The sequence below is a fragment of the Heteronotia binoei genome, chromosome 9, assembly GCF_032191835.1.
Source record: "Heteronotia binoei isolate CCM8104 ecotype False Entrance Well chromosome 9, APGP_CSIRO_Hbin_v1, whole genome shotgun sequence".
NCBI lineage: Eukaryota > Metazoa > Chordata > Lepidosauria > Squamata > Gekkonidae > Heteronotia > Heteronotia binoei.
Window position 1 is genome coordinate 80948226 of NC_083231.1, and position 25381 is coordinate 80973606.

At 41.3% G+C, this 25381-nt stretch overlaps 1 protein-coding gene across 1 annotated transcript in view; it reads right to left on the reverse strand.

Moving 5' to 3' along the window:
- SYNPO2 (synaptopodin 2) overlaps positions 1-25381 on the reverse strand; it is a 153473-nt gene that overhangs the window by 18736 nt on the left and 109356 nt on the right. Inside the window, exons 2-5 of the mRNA XM_060246861.1 lie at positions 19068-19219; positions 12865-13676; positions 7455-8741; positions 6316-7232 (exon numbers count right to left, since the gene is read on the reverse strand). Coding sequence (XP_060102844.1) covers positions 6316-7232; positions 7455-8741; positions 12865-13676; positions 19068-19219 — 3168 coding nt within the window. The remainder of the gene's footprint in view (positions 1-6315; positions 7233-7454; positions 8742-12864; positions 13677-19067; positions 19220-25381) is intronic.

Genomic DNA, 25381 nt, shown 5'->3' on the forward strand with positions numbered 1-25381 from the left:
TCTGATAAGATTGGGCTAGCCTGGGCCATCCAAGTCAGGGCCTCTCACCACATGCACCCACCCATGTGGTGTAGTGGTTTAGAGTGTCACACTAGTAGAAGGTAAAGCCAGGTTCAAATCCCCACTCATGCAATGGAACTCACTGGGTGACCTTGGGCTAGTCACACTCTCAGCCTAACCTTTCTCATAGGGTTGCTGTGAGGATAAAATGGAGGAGAGGAGAATGCTGTAAACTGCTTTGAGTTTCCACAGGGGAGAAAGGTAGGGTACAAATCAGTTTAACAAAAAAATAAATAAAATAATAAATATTATTCCCCAAGTAAATGAAAAAATTGTGTTTGCTTTTATAAAGAGCCAACTAGAGAAATTGTTTGGATTATCTTTTATCAGACGGGGATGAGAGCATGTGTGTTGGGGGGCTTTAAGACTGAAGTGCCAAATAGGATACGAGATGTGAAAGCTGGCATCTAGAGAGTATCAGGTTCTGTCATCAGGAAAATAATTTTCTAGCCACATCATCATGCGCAAAACCTCAGCAAGGCTGCTGTAGAGTAACTGTGAGTGAATGTGCCCCACACAACTTCTCCAGATATGTTCCTAACCCTTCTCATTCCTGGGACTTTGTAAACCCATTTCTTTCTTATTCTTTCCTGCAATATTTCGAATGACTTCAAAACTGGAGTGCAAGGGAAGAGGTTTTCCTTGAAACATAATTTGGGGTTTGCACTACATAGCTTTAAAGCACAGAATTATTTTCACATCTGTTAGTACATTTACTTGGCCTTCTGAATCTTCTGATAAATGTTCCAGTAAATACTTTGGGGAGTTGTGTGTGGTTTGATGTAAGAGAAACGGCTCTGCTTAAAAGGGACTGACAGTCACCATCCACTGATGTCACTCAGGCTCCTCAGCAGCTGGTCATGGCTTTCAGTCATTCCTGCCCTAGGCCATATTTGAACAAGAGGTGAGAGGCACTGTATTCTGTTACCAATTCCCTTTGCAACCCATTCCCTGTGGAGTTGAAAATGAAAAGCATTTAAAACTCTTCTTGACACTGGAAGAAGACAGAGTTTCCCTGTGTCATGGCAATGAGTAGGTGTCATAGTACAGTGCTTTAGAAAAGTGGACCTTATAAATCCAGTTTCCAAATAAGATGGCTTGGAAAGTTAATTTGAAAAGGCCTTTCTAGTTTTGTTTGTCTAGCACCCAAACACATGTTTTCGGAAGGAATAGGGTTGCCAGGGGCAGGGGATCCCCCGGTTTGGAGGCCCTCCCCCTGCTTCAGGGTCATCAGAAAGTGGAGGGGAGGGAAATGTCTGCTGGGCATTCCATTATTCCCTATGGAGACCAATTCCCATAGGGTATAATGGAGAATTGATCTTCAGGTATCTGGGGTTATGGGGGCCTGTTTTTTGAGGTAGAGGCACTAAATTTTCAGCACAGCATCCAGTGCCTCTCCTCAAAACACCCCCCAAGTTTCAAAAATATTGGAGCAGGGGGTTCAGTTCTATGAGCCCCAAAAGAAAGTGCCCCTATCCTTAATTATTTCTAATGGAGGGAAGGCATTTAAAAGGTGTGCAGTCCCTTTAAATGTGATGGCCAGAACTCCCTTTGGAGTTCAGTCATGCTTGTCACACTCTTGTTCCTGGCTCCACCCCAATGTCTCCTGGCTCTACTCCCAAAGCCTTCTTGCTCCATCCCCAAAGTCCCCAGATATTTCTTAAATTGGACTTGGCAACCCTAAGAAGGAATTTCTGATTCATACAATAATTTAAGAAGTTAAATCCAACACATTTACTTTTCTCTGGATTTCCATGACAGGAATCAGGAGCACATATCCAAATTACAAGACCCCAAGATTTTGTCCAATACAGCTTTTAATGGATTTCAGTGAAATCTATTTAAAAACTAAGTTAGCATGAGCTACTTTTCAGGGGACTTCAGTGGAAGGCATTGAAAGCTATACTGAATAATGGGGTTGGTGAGCTTAAAACAGTTGTTCAAACCAGGCCCAACTTAATTCATTTTCAGTTGGATATGCTGGGGTCCACTTACCTTACCCAAAGCAGAAAGATTCTCAAGGAACAGACCCAGAGAAGCATAGCAGGATGATGTCAGAGCTCTGCAAGGCCAGAAACATGGCTGATTCTATTTAGCAATCAGTGACCAGACCAGGAACAAATGATGACATGCGGATGCTATTAAAATGATACAGCATCAGCACTGAGACATCATCCTGATGACATTCTGTGCTCAATATTTAAGGCATTTAACAAGCAGAACTGAGAAGGTAAACTGGGGAGAAAAGAACTACAGAGATCATGAAAGAATAGTCACTGAACCTCCTTTGATGTTCAGTCCTAAGGACGCTTTCCATGGTGTAAGCCTCATTGAGAAGGCCTGAGTAGTATTTTGGGTACACTTACTTAGGAATACTCTCTTCATCTTTCCCATCAATCTAGCAAAGACCAACATGTGTGGTCAGCTGGAGGACCATCCTTCCCACTGATTTTGGACATACTTTTAGCTAGCTCAGCCTCCTTTGAAATTAGTCTAAATACTGTTTAAGCCTTTTTAAGTTTTACTGATGTCAATGGATCCTAGCTACAAGAACTAAGATTTAATAGGGCTGCTGATTAATAGAATCAGGATGGAGTTCTGTGAAACAGGAAAAGAAGAAAAGAAACTGAAACAATACATTTGTTTTGGACACAATTTGTGAAACGAAAAAGTAAAGAAACAAGTAAAGAAGAAACAATTTTAATATTAGAGAAAAATTACAGCAGGTTGTGATTGGAAAATAAACAGAAAGATCTCAAGAGGATTAAAATATTGATACCATATATCCTTAAGTAATCTGTGTTGCAAAAGAATTCTCTATGTATATTTCTATGCAGAATTGGATGGGTTCTTAAAATTTGATTCCTTATATGTACTACTTCAGTCATCAAAGCCTGATCCATAACCAGTTAACATTTTAATCCTTGGAAAAAAATCTTCTTGGATTTAACAATTTATGAGCAAGCATATCCAGGATGCCCATCAATGGCAGTCATTCTTTTAATACAGGCTCATGGGAATATGTGAAGCTGCTTTAGACTTTGTCAGAATATTGTTCTGTTGAGATTAGCATTGTCTGCTCTGACTGGCAGTGACTCTTTCGGTGTCAGATAGTGGTCACATCACCTGACAGTTTAACCTAAAGGTGCCAGGGATTGAACCTAGAAACTTCTGCATGCCAAACAGATAATCTACCACTGAGTCACATCTCCTTTGCCTTCCATTGGCCTTGGATGAGACCTCTATGCTAGGAATCTTTTACTTTTTAAAAAATACAGTGGCTCATATCTATCAAATGTTTCCCAAGCACATGCCACTGTGAGGCACATTTCATGTTTGTTTCTCACTTCTGTGACTCACCTGCCTTTTCATGCCTTACAATTATACATCACACAGTCATAATGTTCTCCTAAAGCTGGGAGAAGTCTGTTCTCAACTGCTTGTGTCCACATAGCATCTGTATATGTGACCTGGTCTTTTAACAGATGCATTCATGGCCTTCTCACGTCAATTTCTGCAATCATTTTAGCACATTTTTTTGCTCTTGAAATGTTGCAAATTGAAGTGAACCTCCCTCCCTCCCACCTCCACAGACATACCTGTGTATGGCCCAGGACAAACTTAGCATTGTCAGTTTGAATATGTTCCTGAGAACAGTCAGATCACTTTGCATGGAGATACCTGACCTGGCCCACCGAGATGAGGCAGTGCTCTAAATGTCAGAGCTCATCCAACATTACTTCAGTGACTTATGTGCTATAGCGCATGTCCTTTGTTCATTGGTCTAGCCATGGAAGCTCAAGTGGCAACTGTTTAGGTGAACCAGATTACAGCTATGCCACTGCCATCATTTGTTCATCTAAATTCAAAATGGTGGATCACATCACAATTGCAAAATTTGGCAATGGAGGTACATCTCCAATAGCCTTCATTTTAGGCTGTTTTATAGTGATTCTGGGTCTCTAGGGCATTTTCTATGCCTTAGCAAGCAGAGCAAAGCAGAGGACCTAAGCATGGCATTGAGGTCACAATTGGTTCTATGGCCCCCAGGACTTAGTTTACAGGAATAATAAAGGCCTAGGAGCTTCCATGTAATATGGATGGTGTTTCAAATATCTGAAATAACAATCTAGACTCAGTATGGAACTCTAGATAAACAGTTTAATTTTTCTAAACCATTTTCAAACTAGACTAGAGAGAATTTGCCTACCTCTAGTTCAGGGGTGGCCAAACCTGTTTAACATGAAAGCCACAAAGAATAAATGTCAGGTGTTTGAGAGCCACAAGACATGAGCATCAGATGTTTGAGAGCTGGAAGGAAGGAAGGAAATAGAGGGGGGAGAAGGGAGGGTGAGGTAGAAAGAAAGCAACTTTAAATATTCTCAAATCTGCTATCTGGCTTGGAGAAGTGATTTAAGACAAATACCTTCCCCAAGCCGACCAACAGGGCAGTGGGGGCTTTGAGAGCCACACAATATGTGTGAAAGAGCCACATGTGGCTCCCGAGCCACAGTTTGGCCACCCCTGCTCTATCTACTGCATTTGTGACTCCACTACCTTGCTGTTTATCTGCATCTACCTCAAATATTTTCCTAATCTTAAATTAATTATTCATTGGGCTGTTTTCGTTGGAGTATCCTTACATTGTGAATATAAAATAAAGTCAACATTCTAAATTGTCCATAAAAGGATGGGGAAAGTCCACCCACCCATTTCAAGTGACCTAATTATGTGAATGGTAACAGTATTGAAGGGATGAACTAATCTACATTCAATGATTTTGTGAATGTTTAGACACTATTGTCTAAAATTATAGCACAGACCATATATAGAGATACTGTGCATGGTAAATATTGTTCTTTTGAACCACAACTTTAATAAAACTGGCAGAAACTAGCCCTGGGAACTCAGCAGAACATGGCATGGTAACAGTGTCTTGATCCTCCTGGTCCACAGTGTATTAATTGAAAGCAAGAGCAGGAACAGAATAAAAAGAAATACCAGTGGAAGAAGCAGGATTGGAAAGCCCACAGTGAAAACGAGAATGTGGTCAGCAGAAAGATGAGGTCAGGAATCATGGCAATGTCATTAGACAGTTATTTATAAGGCACATACTGCTCTGGTTGCAAAACTGGTATTCAAGGACACGTCCCTTCAGTTTTTAGTAATGTTTTCACAAGAACATATTGCACCACATCCACAACTGTAGAATCCAACTTATTCTCTGGCTCTTCAACAGTTTTAATGGTCTTTCTCCTATGATCCTTCATTTTCTACTAGCACTAAGGAGGTCGGCATTTCCTAAAAATTGGAAACTTTGGACATTTCCTGCCTAAGACTCCCTAAAATCTTCCTTCTTCCAAGTAAAACCTATCCTCCAACTGGCACCTTTGAGGGGAAAGGGGAAATCAAAGAGGTAATTCATGATTGTGGCTCACAGCTGAGATGCCAATTTATCTTCTAAGCACCCAGTTCTGCAAAGGAACCCCAAAAGCACAGAACCAGAGGCTAACCACCAGTGCTCATTTGCATATATTATTTTCATGATTATGAGAACTTAGAATTGCATGAAACAACAGCATGCAATCACAGTGATTATATGAGAGGGCCTATGATGGTGATAGAGCTGAAGCTTCAAGTGAACTGGAGAATCCCAGTAATGTTGCTTATGAGTTCACCATGTCCAAATTGCAGATTCAGAAAAGGAAATTATCCCCAAACTGCAAATCTGGGCCAATAATCTGTCCCTATTTTTAACACATCATTCTCAGACATTTGTGATATCAGAAGGCACTTTTAAAAAATAAATCTAATATCATTTGCTGGGATTTGATTGTGTTCAACCCCTTTGGCCATCAGAGAACTATTATTTCCCCTTCCCCACCCCAAACCCATGAAAGCTATATTCTAACTGTTGAAATACAGGAACAGTCCTCACTGTATATGTGTGTACTGAAGCACTAACACCTAGTATCCTGCTTACTTAATTTTGAGTGGCACATGTCCGTTGTTGGACACTGTGTTTGCATATGTATTAAAGACTTGTCATCTCAAATTTATATTCTTTTCGATTCATTTAAAATTTAAGTGGCTTTTTTTTGGACCCAGATATCTTGTGATATATCTGAACATTATTAAGTAAGCTGAGGATCACTTTGGGTGCCAGATCACCACCGCAAACAATTCATTGCAAGCAAAGTGGACACTGAATTGTAGCTTTAAGTTTTACTCTTCAATGGTTGATGGCTTCCACACCTGTGCTGTGACACCAACTTTCTTGGCTGAAAACTTTGGCCTTGGAGTAGTAAATGAAGACGATACAGCTGGTTCTTGCTTCAGAAAAGTAGGATAGCCTGTTGATCCGCAGGACTCAATTACAGGGCTAGAGGCATTTGACTGGAAGAAAGGCTGTGAACTGTAGGCTGGAACAGAGTACACTGAAGACGCTCTGACACTAGCTGGAGAACTAGTGTTAAGTGATCTTGAAGGTAACTCTTGTTTTGAAGCAGGCACTGAGTCAAACTTTGCAGGTTGCTTAGGAACTAGGCCTTCCTTTTTATCAGAGGGAGGTTGAAAAGTAAATAAGGATGCATTAAGCTGGTATGGTTGATGCTTCATAACCTCCAAAGAACTGAGTGCTTTCTTAGGTTTCTTCTTGGTAGTTTTGGCAATGCTGGGTGACTTTGACTGTGGTTTGGTAGCAGCAAGAGGATAAGATGGGGATTGGATGGGGTTATAAGCCACAGGGGGTGGTGCTCGGACATTAGATGAATATTTCCAGGAAGCTGGTAAAGATGGGGTGGGTGACGATGCACGGGCCATATGTGCCTGCACAGTTTCTGAGTCCACGACATACTTTTCCATCCGTGATTGTCTTTTGGCAAATAGTTGTGCTCCCTTCCCACTCAGAGCTTGGGGCATCTCAAAAGCTGGCCCCACTCCACCTGCAAGGACAGCATTTCCTAGTGGTGTGGTGGGCGTCATTTTTGGTGTATAGTTTTGGTGGGATGCAGCTGTTTGAGGCCCTTTCAAAGGACCAGCAAGGTTAAGAGTACTTGGGGGCTGTGGAGGGGGATAAGCAGGTTGTGCTGTTTTGACAGGGACTGGATTTGCCACTTCAGGTGATCTTGGAGCTGGAAAAGCAGGTGGCTGGGCAACAGCAACAGCTGGAGGCAACCAGACTGGTGAAATGGGTGGCTGGGCAACAGCTGGAGGTGACCAGACTGGTGAAATGGGTGGCTGGGCAGGTGGCTGGGCAATAGCAACAGCTGGAGGTGACCAGACTGGTGAAATGGATGGCTGGACAGGTGGCTGGGCAACAGCAACAGCTGGAGGTGACCAGACTGGTGAAATGGGTGGCTGGGCATGTGGCTGGGCAACAGCAACAGCTGGAGGTGACCAGACTGGTGAAATGGGTGTTGTGTCAGTAGGAGAAACTTTTAGTGCAGGTTTTGGAGCAACTGGAGGAGGAATTTTTTGCTTGGCTGCCTGGATTTGCATGAAATTGCAGGCCTCTGCTCCCAAACTGAGGTAGTCTTCTTCAGGACCTGATTCAAATCCCGTGGCTGTACCTTTCTTGCCTTCTGAATTCTGCACAAGGGACAAAAGGGCAGGATTAGGACTCACCTTGGGAGTATCTTTGAAAGTAAACATAGGCTTTGCCGTGTTTCTTCTTTTTGCCTCCTGCAAGATTCCAGTTCTTTTGGCAGGCACTGCAATCCTTTCATCTCTGGATGCAATCTGCTCTGTTGATTCTGTTGGAGACCATAAAGCTGGCTGAGCTGTGTTGGCAACAGGAGTCAAAGCAGTTCTATATAGGGCTTCAGGTGGTGGGCTGGCTGAAGCATAAGGAGCTGGTGCAGGAAGATCTGAGAGAGGGCTGGTCATGCTCCTGGTGGGTGAAAATGGTGCCGCTGCTCTATTTTGTATATTTGGGAAAGGCTTGGCTGTTCTGTTCAAGCTTGCTGATTTAAGAGTTTCAGAAGACTGATATGCCTCAGGGGCTCCTCCAATGCCATTTTGTTGTATTATAGTGCCATGACTACGGCTCATTTCTATGTAGCTTTTGCTCACATGACTCTGCATTCTAGAAGTTTCTTCCTTTTTTACCTGTTGTAGGGAAGAACTAATTTTGGAGGTGTTCTCTGTTGTGGTAGCCTCTTGGCGCCCCTCACTGCTATATGCCACCTGCATCTTCATTGCCTCTTGTTCAGCTGTTACCTGATCCACCCTTTGCCGTCTTTTCGCAAACATGAGCGCCCCTTTGCCTTTGGTCTCTGGAAGCATCTGCATCTCGTCCACACTTTGGGGTTTCTTCTCAACTTCAAGGAGACCAGCGTCCCAGTCAAATGTCACAATCCGGTCTTCTTTGTCAAGGTCAGGGAATAAATCTTCATCGATTTCTGACTCACTTGTGCCAAGTAAGGTTACTTCAAAAGTGTTATCTTTTTCACTTTCTTCTTCACCCTCAAATTCTTCACCTTCGTCCTCGTACCGCTCTAGCTCTCCAGTGCCGTAGCTTACCAAAGTGTATTTCCTGGCCCTTTGCCGACGCTTCTTGAACATCAACACCCCCTTGGAGTTAGGATTGGGAGCTGCTGTCAGCAACAGGGCAATGCTCTTACATTTAGATTTGGCTTCTTTCACCTGCTTTTCTGACAGGCTCTCGCTTCGTCTGAGCCCTATGGAAAAAGATTAAAGAACATATGTCAATGCGCAGAGTCCAGTGTAACATGAGAGCAATTTTAACCCAGAAGCTACACAATAGCTATTTAGGATTTGAGAGAGAGCAATACTAAATCTTTCTTTCTCTAGGGCCGGAATACCCCCTTACGCAAATATGCTTGGGCAGGGCATTAAAATTAATCTTTTCCCACAGTTCCAAACATGATAAAAATTTCATAGCAATCATTCCTTCCTGACTGACATTCTTTGAACAATTTTTTTTCTTACAGATTTGCTAGCTCAATTTACAAGAGCTTTTGATGTTACATATCTGTTACTGTCTGTGTACATATATAAGTCCATGTAAGTCAAGAGTGAAATCAGCCATATCACCTAGATGTACTCATATATTATAGATGTTGACTTAGGCATAGATGCTGTAAGAAGAGTTCTAGAATTTTATCTATTCATCTGCACAAGAGCTAGTCCTGATACAGTAACTGGTTCCCTTAAATCATATAAGTAAATTCTTCATTGAAACACTGGCTGAAGGAACATTCATAGGGACAGTCATTTAAAGTATAACTTGTCCAGAAGTCTTTTTCCAAACTCATTGTGAAATAAAGTAATTTAATATAAGAAACAGAATATTTTATTTGTTTATTATTTATTTATTTATTTGATTTGATTTCTATCCCGCCCTTCCCCACCGAAGTGGGCTCAGGGCGGCTTACAACACAGAGATTCTAACAATAAAATTCGAATTGTAAATACAATAACAATTTACATAATTAAGAGATTAAAAACATTAAAAAACATTAAACATTAAAAAAACATTAGCTTTTAGCTTTTAGTCTAGAAGGTGTAACAACTCCTGCAAGGAACAGTGCAAGGAATGGTGGATATTTTCTAAGAGTCACTTGTAGTTTGACTGGGGAGATACATAAACTTATGGAATTTATTCTCAAAGACAATATATTTTATTTAATGTTTTCAGTTTGGTAGAAGATGCATTATTTAAGCTGAGCATTCAGGAACCTAGGGATGCTAGCCTTAAGGTGAGACCTGGGGTTCCCCTGGAATTACAACTCTTCCCCCACACTGCAGAGATCAGTTGCTCTGGAGAAAATGGATGTTTTGAAGGGTGGACTCTATGGAATTGTACTCCACTGGAGTCCCTGTCCTCCTCAGGCTGCATCTCCAAATTTCCAGGATTTTCCCAAGCTGAATCTGGCAACCCTGCCCCCCATACCCCTCTGGTGCCCGGGGAGAACCAACCCTAAGAGGACACGTATTTAAACAACTAGACAGGTGAACATTACAGTTAATACAGTCTGTCCAGTCATCTCCACAGGTTTATTCTGGAAGAACTGTGCACAGGCTTGTAAAGTAAGGTTCGTTAATATGTACTATGGACTGCAGCAGCTGCTGCTATTGCTGCTACTACTACTTGCTGCTCCCATTTATATCTTTTTAATAACAAGTGAGATCTGATCCCATTGAGAGGAATACGTCAGGTTCAAAGGGAGCAAGCAGATCCAGTTATAGAGCAAGCTTAAACAAAGGTTACACCCTTCTGAGTTGGCTGATGTCAAGGAATTTAGAAGGGTTCATTGTAGTCCATGGGCTTAGAAGGGTGTAACTTCTGCTTAGGACTCTCCTGTTAATTTATTATTGGTAGGGTGAAAATAATGGCTGGAAAGGATTGGAAATCTTGTTAAAGAACTGCCTAAACTTCACTAAGTGAGACGTGTCTCTTTAAACCACTCTAGAAAAAAAACAATGTAGGAGAGCATACAAAAACTACACAATTACTTCCACATGCCCAAGAGGGCTTTGTGCTTGTTTTTTTCAAAGAGTCATTTCCCCGTACAGCCTAATAAATCACTGTTACATCTAAGGAGGGAGGATTTAAACACATGGCATGCATTTTCCAAAGAGAAAAAAGTCCACTAGTTATGTCCAAGCCCTTGGCCATGTGTAAAGTGGCTACCTGGATCTTGGCCAACAGCATCCTCTCTTGTCTTACAGCAGACTGTGTACTTTTGCTGCTGGATTATAGGACATGAGATATCACAGGAACTTGTACAATGACAAGCACCCTTTTTGGTTGTTATGATTTTAGCACATATGCTATACTCTCTGTGTTGCTCTTTTTACAAAAAACATGTTCTGCAAGCAAGCATAATGCATTCTGTAATATAAGAATGCTTGTAAACAATATCTGGAAACTGATCACTCTTTGGACAAATACATGTATTGGATAAATAATAATAATTTCACATTACAAAACACATGCAATCTTCAGACACTTCTGAACATGAGACATGATAAGCAGTCTGAATGTTAAAACTACAGAATATGTTCCATATTCTTGTTTACATGCAGGGTAGGATATGCTTCCTCTTATGCTTCGGAAGCATCACACAGTGTTGTAGCATAACCGTGTGATATTTTTTTCGCAGAGATCAAAAGGGAGCAATTTTGAGCAGATGTACTCAGACGCCACTCCCATGTTATTCAGTGGGGCTTAATCCCACAAAAATATTTTTAGGATTGCACTATAAAAAGACTGGTCCAATTCAGGGAATATCAGTGCACTCCTAAGCAGTTATATCATTCTAAATCCACTGAACTGTGTTCAGGATTGCACTGAATGGTTTGAATGGTCAAATCCATTTCAGATACTTACCAGGAGACAAAGAACCCTACCATTAGCTCTACATGCACCAAAAGACTTTGAACACATTTCTCAAGCAGCATTTCTCATGCCACATGGCAAACTGCTTCTGAAACTACAATTTCTAAAGCACTTTCTAATTCGGTGTGACCACACATGGCAGCTTGCTGTTCAAAGAAAAAGAATCCCACTGGGTGTATGCTAGAACTTTATATTTTTAGAAACAGATGGCTTTCTTTTAAAGACAAGTTAAAGTTTAAGAGAAGTTAAATTAAATGTATCTAATGCATTCGCAAATTGGCATTTTTTTTAAAAAAAAACCATATTAGATCTTTTAAAATGCATTCCTCCTCCCCCCCCCCCCCCGGCCATCTAAACAGACTATGTAATTTGACAGGTATAACCAGACAGTTGCTGCTGGCTTCAATATCAAAATGCAAAGCATGCGTACTGTTCTTTTATTTTCTGTTTAATATGACATAAATATGTGGATTATGCACAGACACTTGAAGCATAAGTAACAGCTTAATTCACATGCCGATACAAATGGTTATCATTCTAAAAATATGCTTATAGAGAAATTAGTGATGGGTTAGCATGCTTATCCCAGCCGTCTGCATAAGATAACTCAATGTGACCATATATTGCTGTGCTGTTGCCATTTTGCAATGAAATCCCTTGACAGAATTTTTGAAATACTCCAGAATGAATGGATGAGTGCCAGCAACAGAAGCAAATTGATAAACAGGTGCTTTCAGAACCCAGCATTAAAGTTTTGTCTTTTTAGAGGTGTGATTATTTTTTCCTCTACTTTATTTCAGATGAAGGAGTTTGCTTAGATTTTGCACTGACCTCTGGCATGAAAGGCAGAAGGAATAGTAAGTTCATTTTACAGTCTAGGGAAGCCTTGCAAAACTGAAAGGATCATATAACTGGCCAAAAATACACATGCTGGTGTCTGTCAAACTGACTTTCTGCAAGCATCATCAAGCCTCACTACTATGCCTTTTTTAATTCTTCCTGGCTTTTAATAGAAGTAGCATCATTTGTATTTTTAAAGATGCCTGCCAATGAAAGTAAGCAATGGTCTGCTCAACAAAGTTGTCTCTCCTGGTATAAACTTAACTGAAATGACTTTTAAATCTTTGTTAAGAAACATGGTAGAATTTTTTATTCCTTTTTTGTGTGAAAAGTGAAAAATAAGTAGCCACAGTCTCACAAAACCGTATTATACAGTCATACAGCAGTCATTATAATGTATTCAACTCCTATAACAGTAAGTTTGAAAGCACTATAGCAAAACTAGACTCATACTAAACATTTTTACAGGAGCACAAAAGTAAGAAAACTTAGGAAAATCCTGTTTGTATATTAATAATCATGCAATTGTGCTTTGAAATATATTAGGAAATGTAAGAAATCCCCCCCATATGCATCCAGTTTAGCTGTCGGGTACTTACTGGCGTGCCTTGCCCTGTGTTTGTGCGGTCTGCTATGTTCCCTTTCAGAGTGCTGGTCGTCTTCTCCCTGCTCTGTGCCTTCGGATGAGATTCCAAAGGAGACCACAGAAGGAGGTGCTTCTGACTGCCCTCCTTCCACTTGAGAATCTACACACCCCTTTTCAGCCAGAGACCTGGAGGCTTCCTTCTCCCTGTCAGAACAGTCTAGGATCACTTCCACCTTAGTGAAAGATGGCTCCTTTGTCTCAGCTTCTGGAACTGCTTTGATCTCTTTGCAAGGAGCAATCTGGAATGTTTGGCTTGAGTACTGGACAGATGGGTCTTTTTCAGCAGTGGGAGCAGAAGTCACTGAGCAACTTCCATCTTGCTGTAGATTGGATCCTGTTTCTGAAAACTTGTACTTTTCAGCCCCCAGAACATTCAGGCTAGGGACACTGCTGTCTTTGTCTCTGTCAGGCAAGAGGGACAACTGTAGCTCCACAGTAGGAACTGCCCTTTCTCCAGACTCCCCAGAGAAAGCCGGCACATTGATTAAGTGTGCTTTTGGAGCTTCTATCACTTTGGGAGGGATTTTATGACAATGTGCTATTTCTCTTTCTTGCTTTGCCATGGAAGAGTCCACTACAGCACTTTGCTGCTTAATCTGGAACATTTTCTTGCTTGCCCCTGTGATCTGCACTTCCATGTGTGGCCTTTGCATGCCTGTTCTGATTTGCAGAGTGGTGCTTTCTTTATATTCATTATTTTTAATGTTATGGTTGTCTTTGTTTTCTGTTTCTGGACCAAGGGTCTCATTTGCCCCACCTGAAGACCTGCAAACACAAACATGCAAAAACCAAAAAGTGGTATTATGCTTAATTAACACATCCTCAAAGAAATATTTCATAAAGCCAGTGTAACATAGCAGACTACATTTCTTGACTGAAGGTGGAGAGGTGAGATTATCAGTGCTGAAGTTGATTTGGTAATTGTGTGTTGATTTGATAATTGTGCTGCCAACTCTGAATTGGGAAATTCCTAGAGATTTAGAGGATGGAGACTGGGGAAAGCAGGGTGTGTTAGGGGGTATAATGCTATAGAGACCACCCTCCAAAGCAGTAATCTTCTCCAGGGAAACGTCTCTCTGCAAATCAGCCGTAATTCTGGAACATCTCCAGGCCAACTCTGGTTTTGGAAATTCTTGGAGATTTGAGAGTGGAGCCTGGTGAAGGCAGAATACCGGAAATGGAGGGACCTCAACAGAGTGTAATGCCATAGCATCTACCCTCCAGAGTAGCTATTTCTCCACAGGAACTTATCGCTGTCATTTAGAGATCAGTTGTAATTTCAGGAGATTTCCCAGTCCCACCTGGAGGTTGCCAAAGGATTTCCTCACACTGCAGATGTTAGGGGAAAGACACTGAGGAGCTTATAAAACCATGTCATACATTCATATACTAAATAGCTCCTTTTTGGCCCAAGATTGGTCTAGCTAGTTCAGTGTTCTGTATTCTGACTGAAAGCAGCTTTCAAGGTTTCTGACAGTGAAAATCTTGCCCAATCTCTGGTACTCCATAAACTCCTTGCCCCCATGTTTGAATGATCCTTTATATTAAAAATCATTCATCATTTGTTTACAAATTTGCTGCCATATAATGTATGACATGATGCTATAGCATTTCTGAATGGAAAGGATGAAAGTCTCAGATTGATGCAGGTTGTGTTAGTGTTGTGTTTCTCCGTGATATGATGGATTTTGTTTTTGGCTGCTCAATGAAAGAAATCTGAAGCTACAGAGTTCCTCCCAGATAAGATGTGCAGTGTCTACTAAAAGACCTTTAGTAAGGGACAGCCCAAACCCCAGGACACTGGCTCCATAGCTGAACTGCAGTGTTGGCTGCAATGAGGTAAGACTTTGGTTTGCTCAGCATTAGCATTAATGTATTATAAAATATCTGGCAATATATGATGATTTAAAAATAAAAAACAAGCTGCTGATTTGAAGGATTCTGAAACTACTAAATCACACAGTACAAGAGATTGGGAACTTCATATATGCAAAAAGGGATGGCTAAATCAGACAACACGTCAAAGATGCCTCACTATCACTCACTTCTGCACTGGTTTCTGGATATGGGCTCAAGATCAATCTCCAATGTCTATCAAAGTTTCCAAAAGGTCAAACATCTTAATTTATGTAGTTCTCCAACTATAGCTGTTTTTCATCTTGTTGCGTTATGTGAAGAATCATTTGTGGTGCTAGAGAGATATAAACTATGAAGCCATAAACATTTCCTTGTAGGAAGGAAGCCTGGGAGAAAGCCAGATAAATGTTAGCCTTTACTGGTAGCTTAGAAAGTCTGTATTTGTGGGAGAGAGACTGAAAGAAAGAGAGGGAGGCAAAGAGAAATTCACCCTTAAAAGACCTGTCTGCCTACGGATACACTCAGAGTCTTTCAGCACAATCTCTGTCCCACTTCAAGTAATAAATGTAGAATTGCTTATCAATTCTACATTATCAACCATTTGATAACTTTCCTCAAAATGGCAGTTCTGGGGTGGGATACTGCATTTTAACAGAATTAAAAATATTATACCTGGTAAAATATTGAACTTTTGCAATGATTGTCCAATATATTGTCTTTGATATGACTGGTGAGAAAGGACCTAACCTGTCTGTGATCTGGGCATCCAAATAGCAGTTTGCTCCCCCATGATCCTACTCAGTTGTTAAGAGAGCCAGTTTGGTGTAGTGGTTAAGTGTGCGGACTCTTATCTGGGAGAACCAGGTTTGATTTCCCACTCCTCCACTTGCACCTGCTAGCATGGCCTTGGGTCAGCCATAACTCTGGCAGAGGTTGTCCTTGAAAGGGCAGCTGCTGTGAGAGCCCTCTCCAGCCCCACCCACCTCACAGGGTGTCTGTTGTGGGGGAGGAAGGTAAAGGAGATTGTGAGCCGCTCTGAGACTCTTCGGAGTGGAGGGCGGGATATAAATCCAATATCTTCTTCTTCTAAGTTCTCCTTCTTAGACTCTGAGTTGCCCATTCATATAACGCTAGATGATTGCTACTAGCAAATATTTCTGTAATATATGTATAAGTTATCTTTTAGACCTGGATTCTGATTTAATTTTGTAAGATTTTGTAAAATTCCCTGATTACTAAGGTCAAAAGATAGGTTTAAATGTATCTTAAATGTCCTTTATATCACTCAATAAACTTTTTTATTTCTTAATTTTTAAAATCTCTTCCTTTCTTTAATTCATTTATTGCCCAGTTTTCTTCCCAGTGGAGACCCAAAGTGGCCTGGCTATAACATTCTCTATTCCTCCATTTTACCTGCACAACTCTTTGAGGTTAGGCAGAGAATATGTTACCAGCCCAAGGCCACCTAGCAAGCTTCCACAGCAGAGTGTAATTCGAACCTGGGTCTCCCAGATCCTAGTTCGACACATTAACCATTTGGCTTTTAAAGCTGTAGAATTGTTTCCTTACCCACTGTGCAACTCCAGAACAGAGACATTCATCCAGTGCTTAAAACCGAACACTACCAAGATGGCTTCCACCATATTACTGCTACCACTGTGCCTGTGGACATTTTGCTGACCTTGATTTCATTTTGTTTATTGCAAGAACTGTCAAGTGATGAAAGTCTATTTTATTACATTAAATATATGCTCAATTTAGGTGATTTTTTGAGAGACTCAAGCAGGCAATGCTTCTGCAATCCGTATATTGTCTTCCTACTTGCAGAAAAATAAATTTACATTGTCTAGAGAACATAGGCTTCCCAACCCTCCCGCTCTGGCGGGAGAGTTCTGGGTTCACAGCCTAATCTCCCGCTCTTCAAAACTCTGGAGGCGGGGGTGGGGGGTGGAGGGGGGGAGAACATACCTGTAGGCTTCATGTTGCAGAGCTCCTGAGCCCCTTTAAGGCTGGGGAGGAAGCAGGAAGGGCTGCTTCTGCCCCTTTAAGGCTGGGGAGGAAGCAGGAAGGGCTTGGGAGAACGGCCCCGCCCTTTCTTTTGCTTTCGTTTCCACAGCAAGAGTTCTCCGGAAGAAGATCTGGTAAGTGTGTGTGTGTGTGTGTGAGAGGGAGGGGACAGTGGATTCCCTGGTTTGGAGGCCCTCTCCCCCCCCTTTAGAAAGCGTGGGGGGGGAGGGAAATGTCTACTGGGCACTCTATTATTCCCTATGGAGAACGATTCCCATAGGGAATAACAGGAAATTGATCCGTGGGTATTGGGGGCTCTGGGGGGGCTATTTTTTGAGGTAGAGGCACCAAATATTCAGTATAGCATCTAGTGCCTCTCCCCAAAATACCCCCCAAGTTTCAAAACGATTGGACCAGAGGGTCCAATTCTATGAGCCCCAAAAGATGGTGCCCCTATCCTTAATTATTTCCTATGGAAGAAAGGCATTTTAAAAGGTGTGCTGTCTCTTTAAATGTGATGGCCAGAACTCCCTTGGAGTTCAATTATGCTTGTCACATCCTTGTTTTTGGCTCCACCCCCATGTCTCCTGGCTCCACCCCCAAAGTCTCCTGGCTCCACCCCCAAAGTCCCCAGATTTTTCTTTAATTGGACTTGGCAACCCTAAGAGAACAGCATGCTGATCATGAACTGCAGAAATACATTTCTGTATTCCTTCTTTACTTTGAACTTCCTAACTAATTTGAACATGTTAGTATGTCTTCTCAGGAGATTATATGAAGATAAATAAGAAATTCAAAGGAACATTTTTTAAAAAAAACTTTATAAGCAACATGGGGTCTTTACAGATATAATATTTAATAAAATTAAAATTTGGATTGCTGTATCTATAAGACATCTGTAACACTAAACTAATCAAGTTTTTAGAGAGCTTACATTTATCAAGTACTAATTATCGTTATAGCCTCAGAATGTATTTTTAATTATACAATGTAGAAGTATGAATAAAATTCCTCTAAACAAATCCTCAAATTACCTGAGATCATATATCGCATAAAGACCTGTGATAGGCCCCCTTAGCTATTGCTTTAGTAACTCCTAGAGGCCCTGATTTGGTTACCCTAACTTCACCCACCCAGCCCATCACTTAATCATGTCTCTGTGGCTATGTGTGTGACTAAAGAAGACTGTGGGCTTCCCAGCTCTGCCTTTTTTATTCTGTCGAGATTCATTGATGTTTCAGGTAGAATCTATCTTTAGCTTGCTAGCTGGCTGCCCCTCCGTCCAGGCACTATCTCCTCCTGCATGCATACCCGTACATAGTCTATAGGTAGAGCCTGGAGATCTCCTGGCATTACAACTACATACTACAGGATCAGTTCCCCTAGGAAAAAAAAAACCCTCTGCTTTGGAGAGTGACCTCTATGGCATTACACCTTGCTGAGGTCCCCAAACCCTGCCCTCCCCAGACTATACCCCAAAATCTCCAGAAGTTTCCTAACCTGGAACTGGCAACCTTACATACTCCAAGTTGTCTCAGAAGGTCTACTACAAGCTCATTGTGAGGGAACTTTATAGCTATGTGGAAGGTGCTTCCAAGTGTCATCCTAAGCAGGGTTACAACCTTTTACATTTCATTGAATTCAGTGAGTTGAAAAGTGTGTACCTCAGCTTAGAGTGGCCCTATCAGTCACTTAAAACTTCCCTTCCATCTTGTGTAATGTCAGGGTCCCAAAGAACCTTGGTCAGTCCCAAGGGCAGCAGGATTTCAGGAAGGGAATAGGCAGGAGAAGGTTGTAGTAAAGTACAAAGGAGGACTAGACTTTGCTGGTTTTGGCTTGCTGAGCTGGGAGAGGCAGAACCCATGTTTCTGAGGTTTGGAGCATAGGCCTAGCAGGTCTTTACTTTACAGGTTTTTAGTTTACAGTGGTCCAAAGTGAAAGCAACAAATGTGTTTTTGAACATTCCCAACTGGAGTTAAGGGAATGGTAGAAGAAGGATAGGTTCCAGTCCCAAACAAGAGGATGTCTCTCCAAATGTTATTTTGGCAATGACAAGAGGAAAAAACTGAGTGTAGAGGTTTTATTAGCCAAGAGGAATTTGATTAGTGAATGTAACCATCAGCACTGCTTCACTGCTATTCTGGGTCATCCATCAACCCTACCTACAATTTACCCCACCCCATAATTCAAGCAGTTCATCTTAATAAGTAAGCTTATACTACAGCACAGGACTAGTTATGGGACTGTAACATGGGTCTATCTAAACCTGAGCCGAAACTGAGTTTCCTTTACCTCTTGACAAGCAGCTGGAGAGTGTCAGTCAAGCCTTCCATAAGGGTAATAACTTCAGAATAAGCCAAGTCAGTACAAGGATTGCCATTGATAGATATAACTTCATCTCCCTCACACAGTCCAGCCTTGGATGCTTTGCTCTTGTTGCGAATCTGAAATAAATATAAAATAGAACCAAGTTTTTTCATATAGCTCATTGAAATCCAGACATAAAGAATGGAACTGCAAAAACTGTGTACCAATGGACTGGTTGGGATGTTACCAACACTGTTACCTCCCTACACAGTAGGGGAATGCCTTCCTGCTCTGCCCACTTTCTGGATGTCTTTGCTTGGGACACACACCAACAAACCAGCACATGTGGCCCTAAACTGTTGATTACTGAATTTAGGGAGAAAAATAAACTACAGGATTTGGGGCATTTCTGCACATTAAATGTACCACACTCACAATTTACTTACATATTTATACCTGTAGAAGGGATCATGGTAGGCACAGTTGTGATTTCCCACCATGAATCAAGAAAAGGTAAATAAAGGATGGTATCATAAATCCAGTTTTCCACCAGTAAACGAGTAGATTGACCTTTTATTTTCCATGAATTTTGATAGATTGATTTAAACTTATGAAGCTTATTTTGAATTTATTGAATTTTTTGCTGTCTTGATTTTGTCTCTCTGTGCTTGGTCCTTAAGAGAAGATTGTACCTTTGAACAAAATATACAGCTTCCCTAAGAGGCTTACTCTCTCAAATTATATAAATCTGGATGCACTCAAACAGTTTCTATTTTTGCATCTATTTTTGCACTGTACACCATCTAGCTGTGAATTGAGAGGCACTGAACAGGTGAATGAAATGGTGGGCAGAAGGATGTGAGTCATTTAAACAGAAAATGGATTATGATTATTCACACAACAATTTGAGTCTGTGGAACCTCCTTTCCTGTGCAACTCATTTTATAACTTCATTTATACCTCCACATCTCTCCCCAATGGGAACACATCTCCCTCCTCTCCATTTTATACTCGCAACAACACTGTGCGGCAGGTTACACTGAGAAGGTCACCCAGTGAGTTCCCATAGCAGAATGGAAACTCAATCATGGGGCTTCCAGATCCTATTCCAATGTTCTGCTACATATGTAATGCTGCTTATTGTAGATTTCATAAGCCATTTGCAGCTTGGGAAAAGTTGTGCTTCTGTGCAAATATTTGGTCTCAGCAGGCAGCTTTTACATTCTCTTTCCATGATGGTATAGTGAAACAGATCAATAATTTAAAAAGTGCTTATTGCGAACTAATTTGCTGCTAGTGATGGGTTTTACCAACTGTTTTAATCTAATCCTAGTTATACTTATCATTCAGTTATAGGGCTGCCAACCCCCCGATCCGGGCGGGGAATCTCCCACCTGGGAAGTTCTCAACCTGCCAGCCCACATTGGGCTGGTGGGGGGAACCTCCCCCTGCATCGCTGGCATGATGACGTCACCCGGAAGTGACATCATCAAAATGGCAGCACCCATGCGGGGCCACTCTAGGTGTTTCCAGGAAAACTCTATGGTTTTCCCGGATGCTGTAGCCATTTGGGAGGTAAAACTCTATTGTGCAATAGGTTCCATAGAGTTTTAACCTCCCAAATGGCTAGAGCATCCAGGAAAACCGTAGAGTTTTCCTGAAAACACCTAGAGCGGCCCCGCCTGGGCCCCACCATTTTGATGACGTCACTTCCAGGTGATGTCATTTCATCACGCGGTGAGCGCACGGCTGTCCCCCATTGCGGGATGAAGAGGACTTGGCAACCCTACTCAGCTACTTATGCATCTTGACTCTAATTAGCCCTTCCTGGCAACTAACACCCCCCCTCCACACACACACTACCTATATGTAATGGTTGACAATGTCTGTTTCAATGTATCTGAAGAAGTATGCATACACACAAAAGCTTATACTCTGAATTAAACTTTGTTGGTCTTAAAAGTACCACTGGACTCAGACTTTGTTCAGAGGTAACTAGTAGATTAGATAGATATAAACTGTTAAATTACATGTACTTTGCTAGTTATCTATGTGTTATTAATGCAAAACTTCATAAACAACATCACTGTCCATTCCTGAGGCGAGAAGGAATGAATTCTTCCAAATGATGCACCCTGGACTTCCCAGATTCATCATCCCGTATGCTATCTGAGTCATACTCAGCTGTCGTAAAAATAAATTTAAACTTGACTTGACTCACAGAGAGCTCTGCTGCTACCACTGCCATGAGGGGTCAAGTAGAGGGGTGGGGGGCATGCGGAACATTTTCCTTTTAGATCAGATCATACAGCCAAACCTGATTAATTTTTTAAAAACACAGATTTTGACCAGAAGCTTGCTGAATTCATGGGACCCAAGCACTAGTGGAATCCAAAAGAATGACAGTTGGAATGGCTTGGATTGCACTGTACACCTACTTTTATACTCAAATAATAAATATTGGTTTATAATTCCTACTGATTTGCAATTATTTCAAGCAAGCAAGATTATTTAATTATCAATGAAAGACCAGAGAAAGTTATTCTCATGCTTATATATGAAGTTCAGTCCATCTCTTAGACCAAGCACAGCCATGCTGTGAATACAATAAATATCCAATCCTTGGTTAAGCTCAAGTTGCATGGGTAGAAAAAAAAGGTCTGAGATTTCAATAACCGACATCATGTAAAGCATTATAGGCCAAGAATAGAATCATACATTTGTTGGAACTGGCAGCTAATAGTGGGCATTAGCAAGATGAATTGCTAGTGTTCTGTGTGTTCCAGGGTCAACATAAGATCTTTGCATTCTTTTATAATTTATATAGTGATAAAATATTTGGAGAAATATTTAGAAATTAGTAATGATGTTAACCATATGATTGTCTATGGACTTGATTCTATTAGCCAGAATATTGAAAATAGGGGTGACCAGTGAACTCAAGAATACAGGACACTCCTTGCTTTCTTTATGCATGCACAGACAATCAATCAGGTTGATCTAATTTTAGAGGAGTACTGCAACTGCATTTGCAAATATGAATCACATTTTTGCTAAATAAAATTAATAACTGTAAGTTACATTAAGAACTGATAGGAAAATGTACTCAAAATTGTGCGAATGGTTAGTGTTTATATTTTGGACATTTTGTTAGAGGATATTTTGCAGGAAAGACAAAAACTCATATGATCCTGTATTACCAAGAATCAACAGGTAGTGATGGTCACATGCACAGACAGCTTTAAAAGAGGACTGGACACATTCATGGAGGAAAGGTCTATCAATGACTAAAGCCATGGTGACTAAAGGAAACTTTCACATTCAATGAACCCAATTGCCAGGAGGCAACATCAAAGGAAGACTGAGGGCTTTTGTTGAGCAGGAATGCACAGGAACACAGTTCTGGCTTGGTGCCAGGGGGTGTGGCCCAATATGCAAATAAGTTTCTGCTGGGCTTTTTTGTAGAGTTGCCCCCTGTGAAACAGGATGCTGGACTAGATGGACCACTGGTTTGATTCAGTTGGGTTCTTATGTTATGTTCTTACTATAAGGAATAATCAAAACATTGGACAATTTTTAGTGGGATTACTGTCTGAAAGTAGATGCTTTCTAGGGACATTTTGCATACAATTGTCCATGCACAATATGGGACGGGTTATCATTTTTTTAAAATAAATAGACACAGCTGGTATATCAGATGAAAATTTCTGAATGCACTCTTTGCCAATTCCTTCACCTGATAATCTAGGAAGATCCAGGAGCTGCAAACTTTTTTTTTTTAAAGAACATTTACATTGGATTCCACAAGCTTTGCTTATTCTAGTACATAGTGCTATGGTATCCCAGAGAAGATCCACATCTTAGCACTAATAGTGTAATGTATCAGCCACCACTACAAATCCATAACAGGAATTGTAAACAAGCATAATAAAAATATACAATAAATGAAACTCTGATTCTGGGTTTGTATGATTGCAGTTTAGATCTTACTGGCATAGTCTGGAAACTTACACTTTATTTGTGTAAGAGATTGTCTAGTTTATCTTGGCCTTTTCATGGTGCTGTCCACCATGTAAGACTTTCTCTTTAATTATAAACTCTCTGGCTTTGGCTAGCCAGTACCCCACAGATGGAGCTGTCATTGATTTCCAAATCCTAGCAACCCTTTGTTTATGTAATAATAAAATAAATATCAAGTGCTGTCCAATCTAGGACAAACAACTCTACTATTTTCCCAACTTTGGGACCACTGACCATTAAAAAGCCCACCTTGCTTGGATAGTTTTAATTTATTCATCATCCTGCAGCTCATTATAAATTGCAGAAAGTCAGTCAACATCTGCTTTCAATAAAAAATAAGGGGTAGTGCTGAGCATAACCAGAAAGCTGATAAAATCAGTTCCCAAACTCTAGATGGCATTTCCCAATGTTGTCATGTAAATGTTATAAAAGTATGAGTGGCAGGAAAGATCCCAGCAAAAGACCACCTATGAACTCTGAGAGCAACAACCTCTTTATATCCTCTTCTTGTAACTTCTAGTAAAGTAAGAGTAGAATAATTGCAGCCTTTCCTGTCATGCAGTCAATGCAGAATGATATAACTGACTGCACTGGAAACAGCCCAAAGGTCTAGGACACTATTTCCCATTTTCAGTGTCGGGACCAGGTACCGGGCCACAGAAACCTCACTACCGGGTCACAAGAGACGTCAAAGCTAGCCCCGCTCCCAGCAAAGCATGACCTCTGCTCTGCTTCCTTCCTTCCCCCATCTCTGTGTTGTGCAGAGAAAAGCTAGCCTTGAAGACTGACACAGGCTGCAAAGCCTGAGCTCTGTTTGGCTTCCTTCCTTTCCTCGTCTCTGTGTTGTGCGGAGAGGAGCTGGGCTGCCTCTCTTTCCTTCTCTCCCCCCTCATGTTTGAGAGAAAAGCTGGTGTCCACTGGCACTTTAGATCCATGAAGTGTTTTCAAGGTATGAGCTTTCATGTGCCTTGCAGTATGTTCTTTTGGGGAGATTTCCCGGGAGGCCTGGGCAGCAAAAGAAGGAAGGGGCGGGGAGTGGGCATTCCAGTAGCTATTTTTTTTACCAAATGACCCCTGGGCATAATTGTTGCTGGCTGGGGTAATCTAATGGCGAGTAAGGCTTTTTTCCCCTTTGCCCCCCCTTCTTTCTTTTTCCGTCTGCAAGGGATGCTGTCTGTATTCTTGGTGCTGGGGGTGAGGGGAAGCAACAGGAGGAGGGCTTCTAGTGCCCTGGCCTCACTGGTTGACATTCTGGTGCTTTTTGGGCATTGTATGAGAGAATTTTGGACTGGATGGTCCACTGGTCTGATCCAACATGGCTTCTCTTATGTTCTTATGTTCTTTCTCTCCATGTCTTTCCTTTCCTTTCCTTCCATTTCATTCTTTCCCTTTTTTTCTTTCCTTCCATTTTTACTGGATGAAACTTTTCTGTTCATCATAGTGTTGTTGCAGACATAGGAGCTCTGTCAATGAAAAATTGGAACCCCCAGTTGTAGCCAGCTGGCCTTTCTATGAGATTTCTGTGAGAGTTAGAGGTGTGAGGCAGAAAGAGATTATTGGAGATTACTGCTGTATATCTCAACAGCACTGGAAGTGATGGTACTATGAACTTGGCACCATTTTACTGGTTCTGCTTTTAATAGCTGTCTGACACCAAAATTAAACTCCTCCTGTAGATATTAAAAAGGATGAAAGAAGTTCACTGGCTAAATATATGCACAACAGATTGCTTTTAAAGGCATGGGAAACACAGCCAGTAAAAAGCTGCAACCCCCTCATAAATATCCTTTTTTGGATAACTGCAGAAAAGCTTGTATGAACTTTATATAACTTGAAATTAATTCATTAATTGCAGTACAATTCTCTGCTACCTTTCACAGCAATTTCCCAGCGTTTCAGTCAAGGAAACGTATGAAAAATAGCTGTCAAAAGATTTTCTTGAAACCAAGCAAGCTTGGTTGTAGCTTGAGGAAGGGTTCCAATAGTAGCAGCTGAAGGAAGGGTCTACTAAATGTGTCAGCATATTTTGAGGTACAGCAGCTGCCAGGGCCCAGTACACAGCACTGACATTCCTGATGGCAATGGCAACAGCACTTCCAGCTGCATACACTGGCCAGTGCTGTTGAGGAAGGGGTGTGTAGGTGGTGCAGGCAATTGAACATGGACATTAGTAGTGCTTGCAAGCTGGAGAAGAACACACAAACAGATAGGTGCATGCAGGTGTGAGGGTGGAAAGAGAGGACTCTGGGAATGTATGAAAAAGTTGCAGACCACCCTTT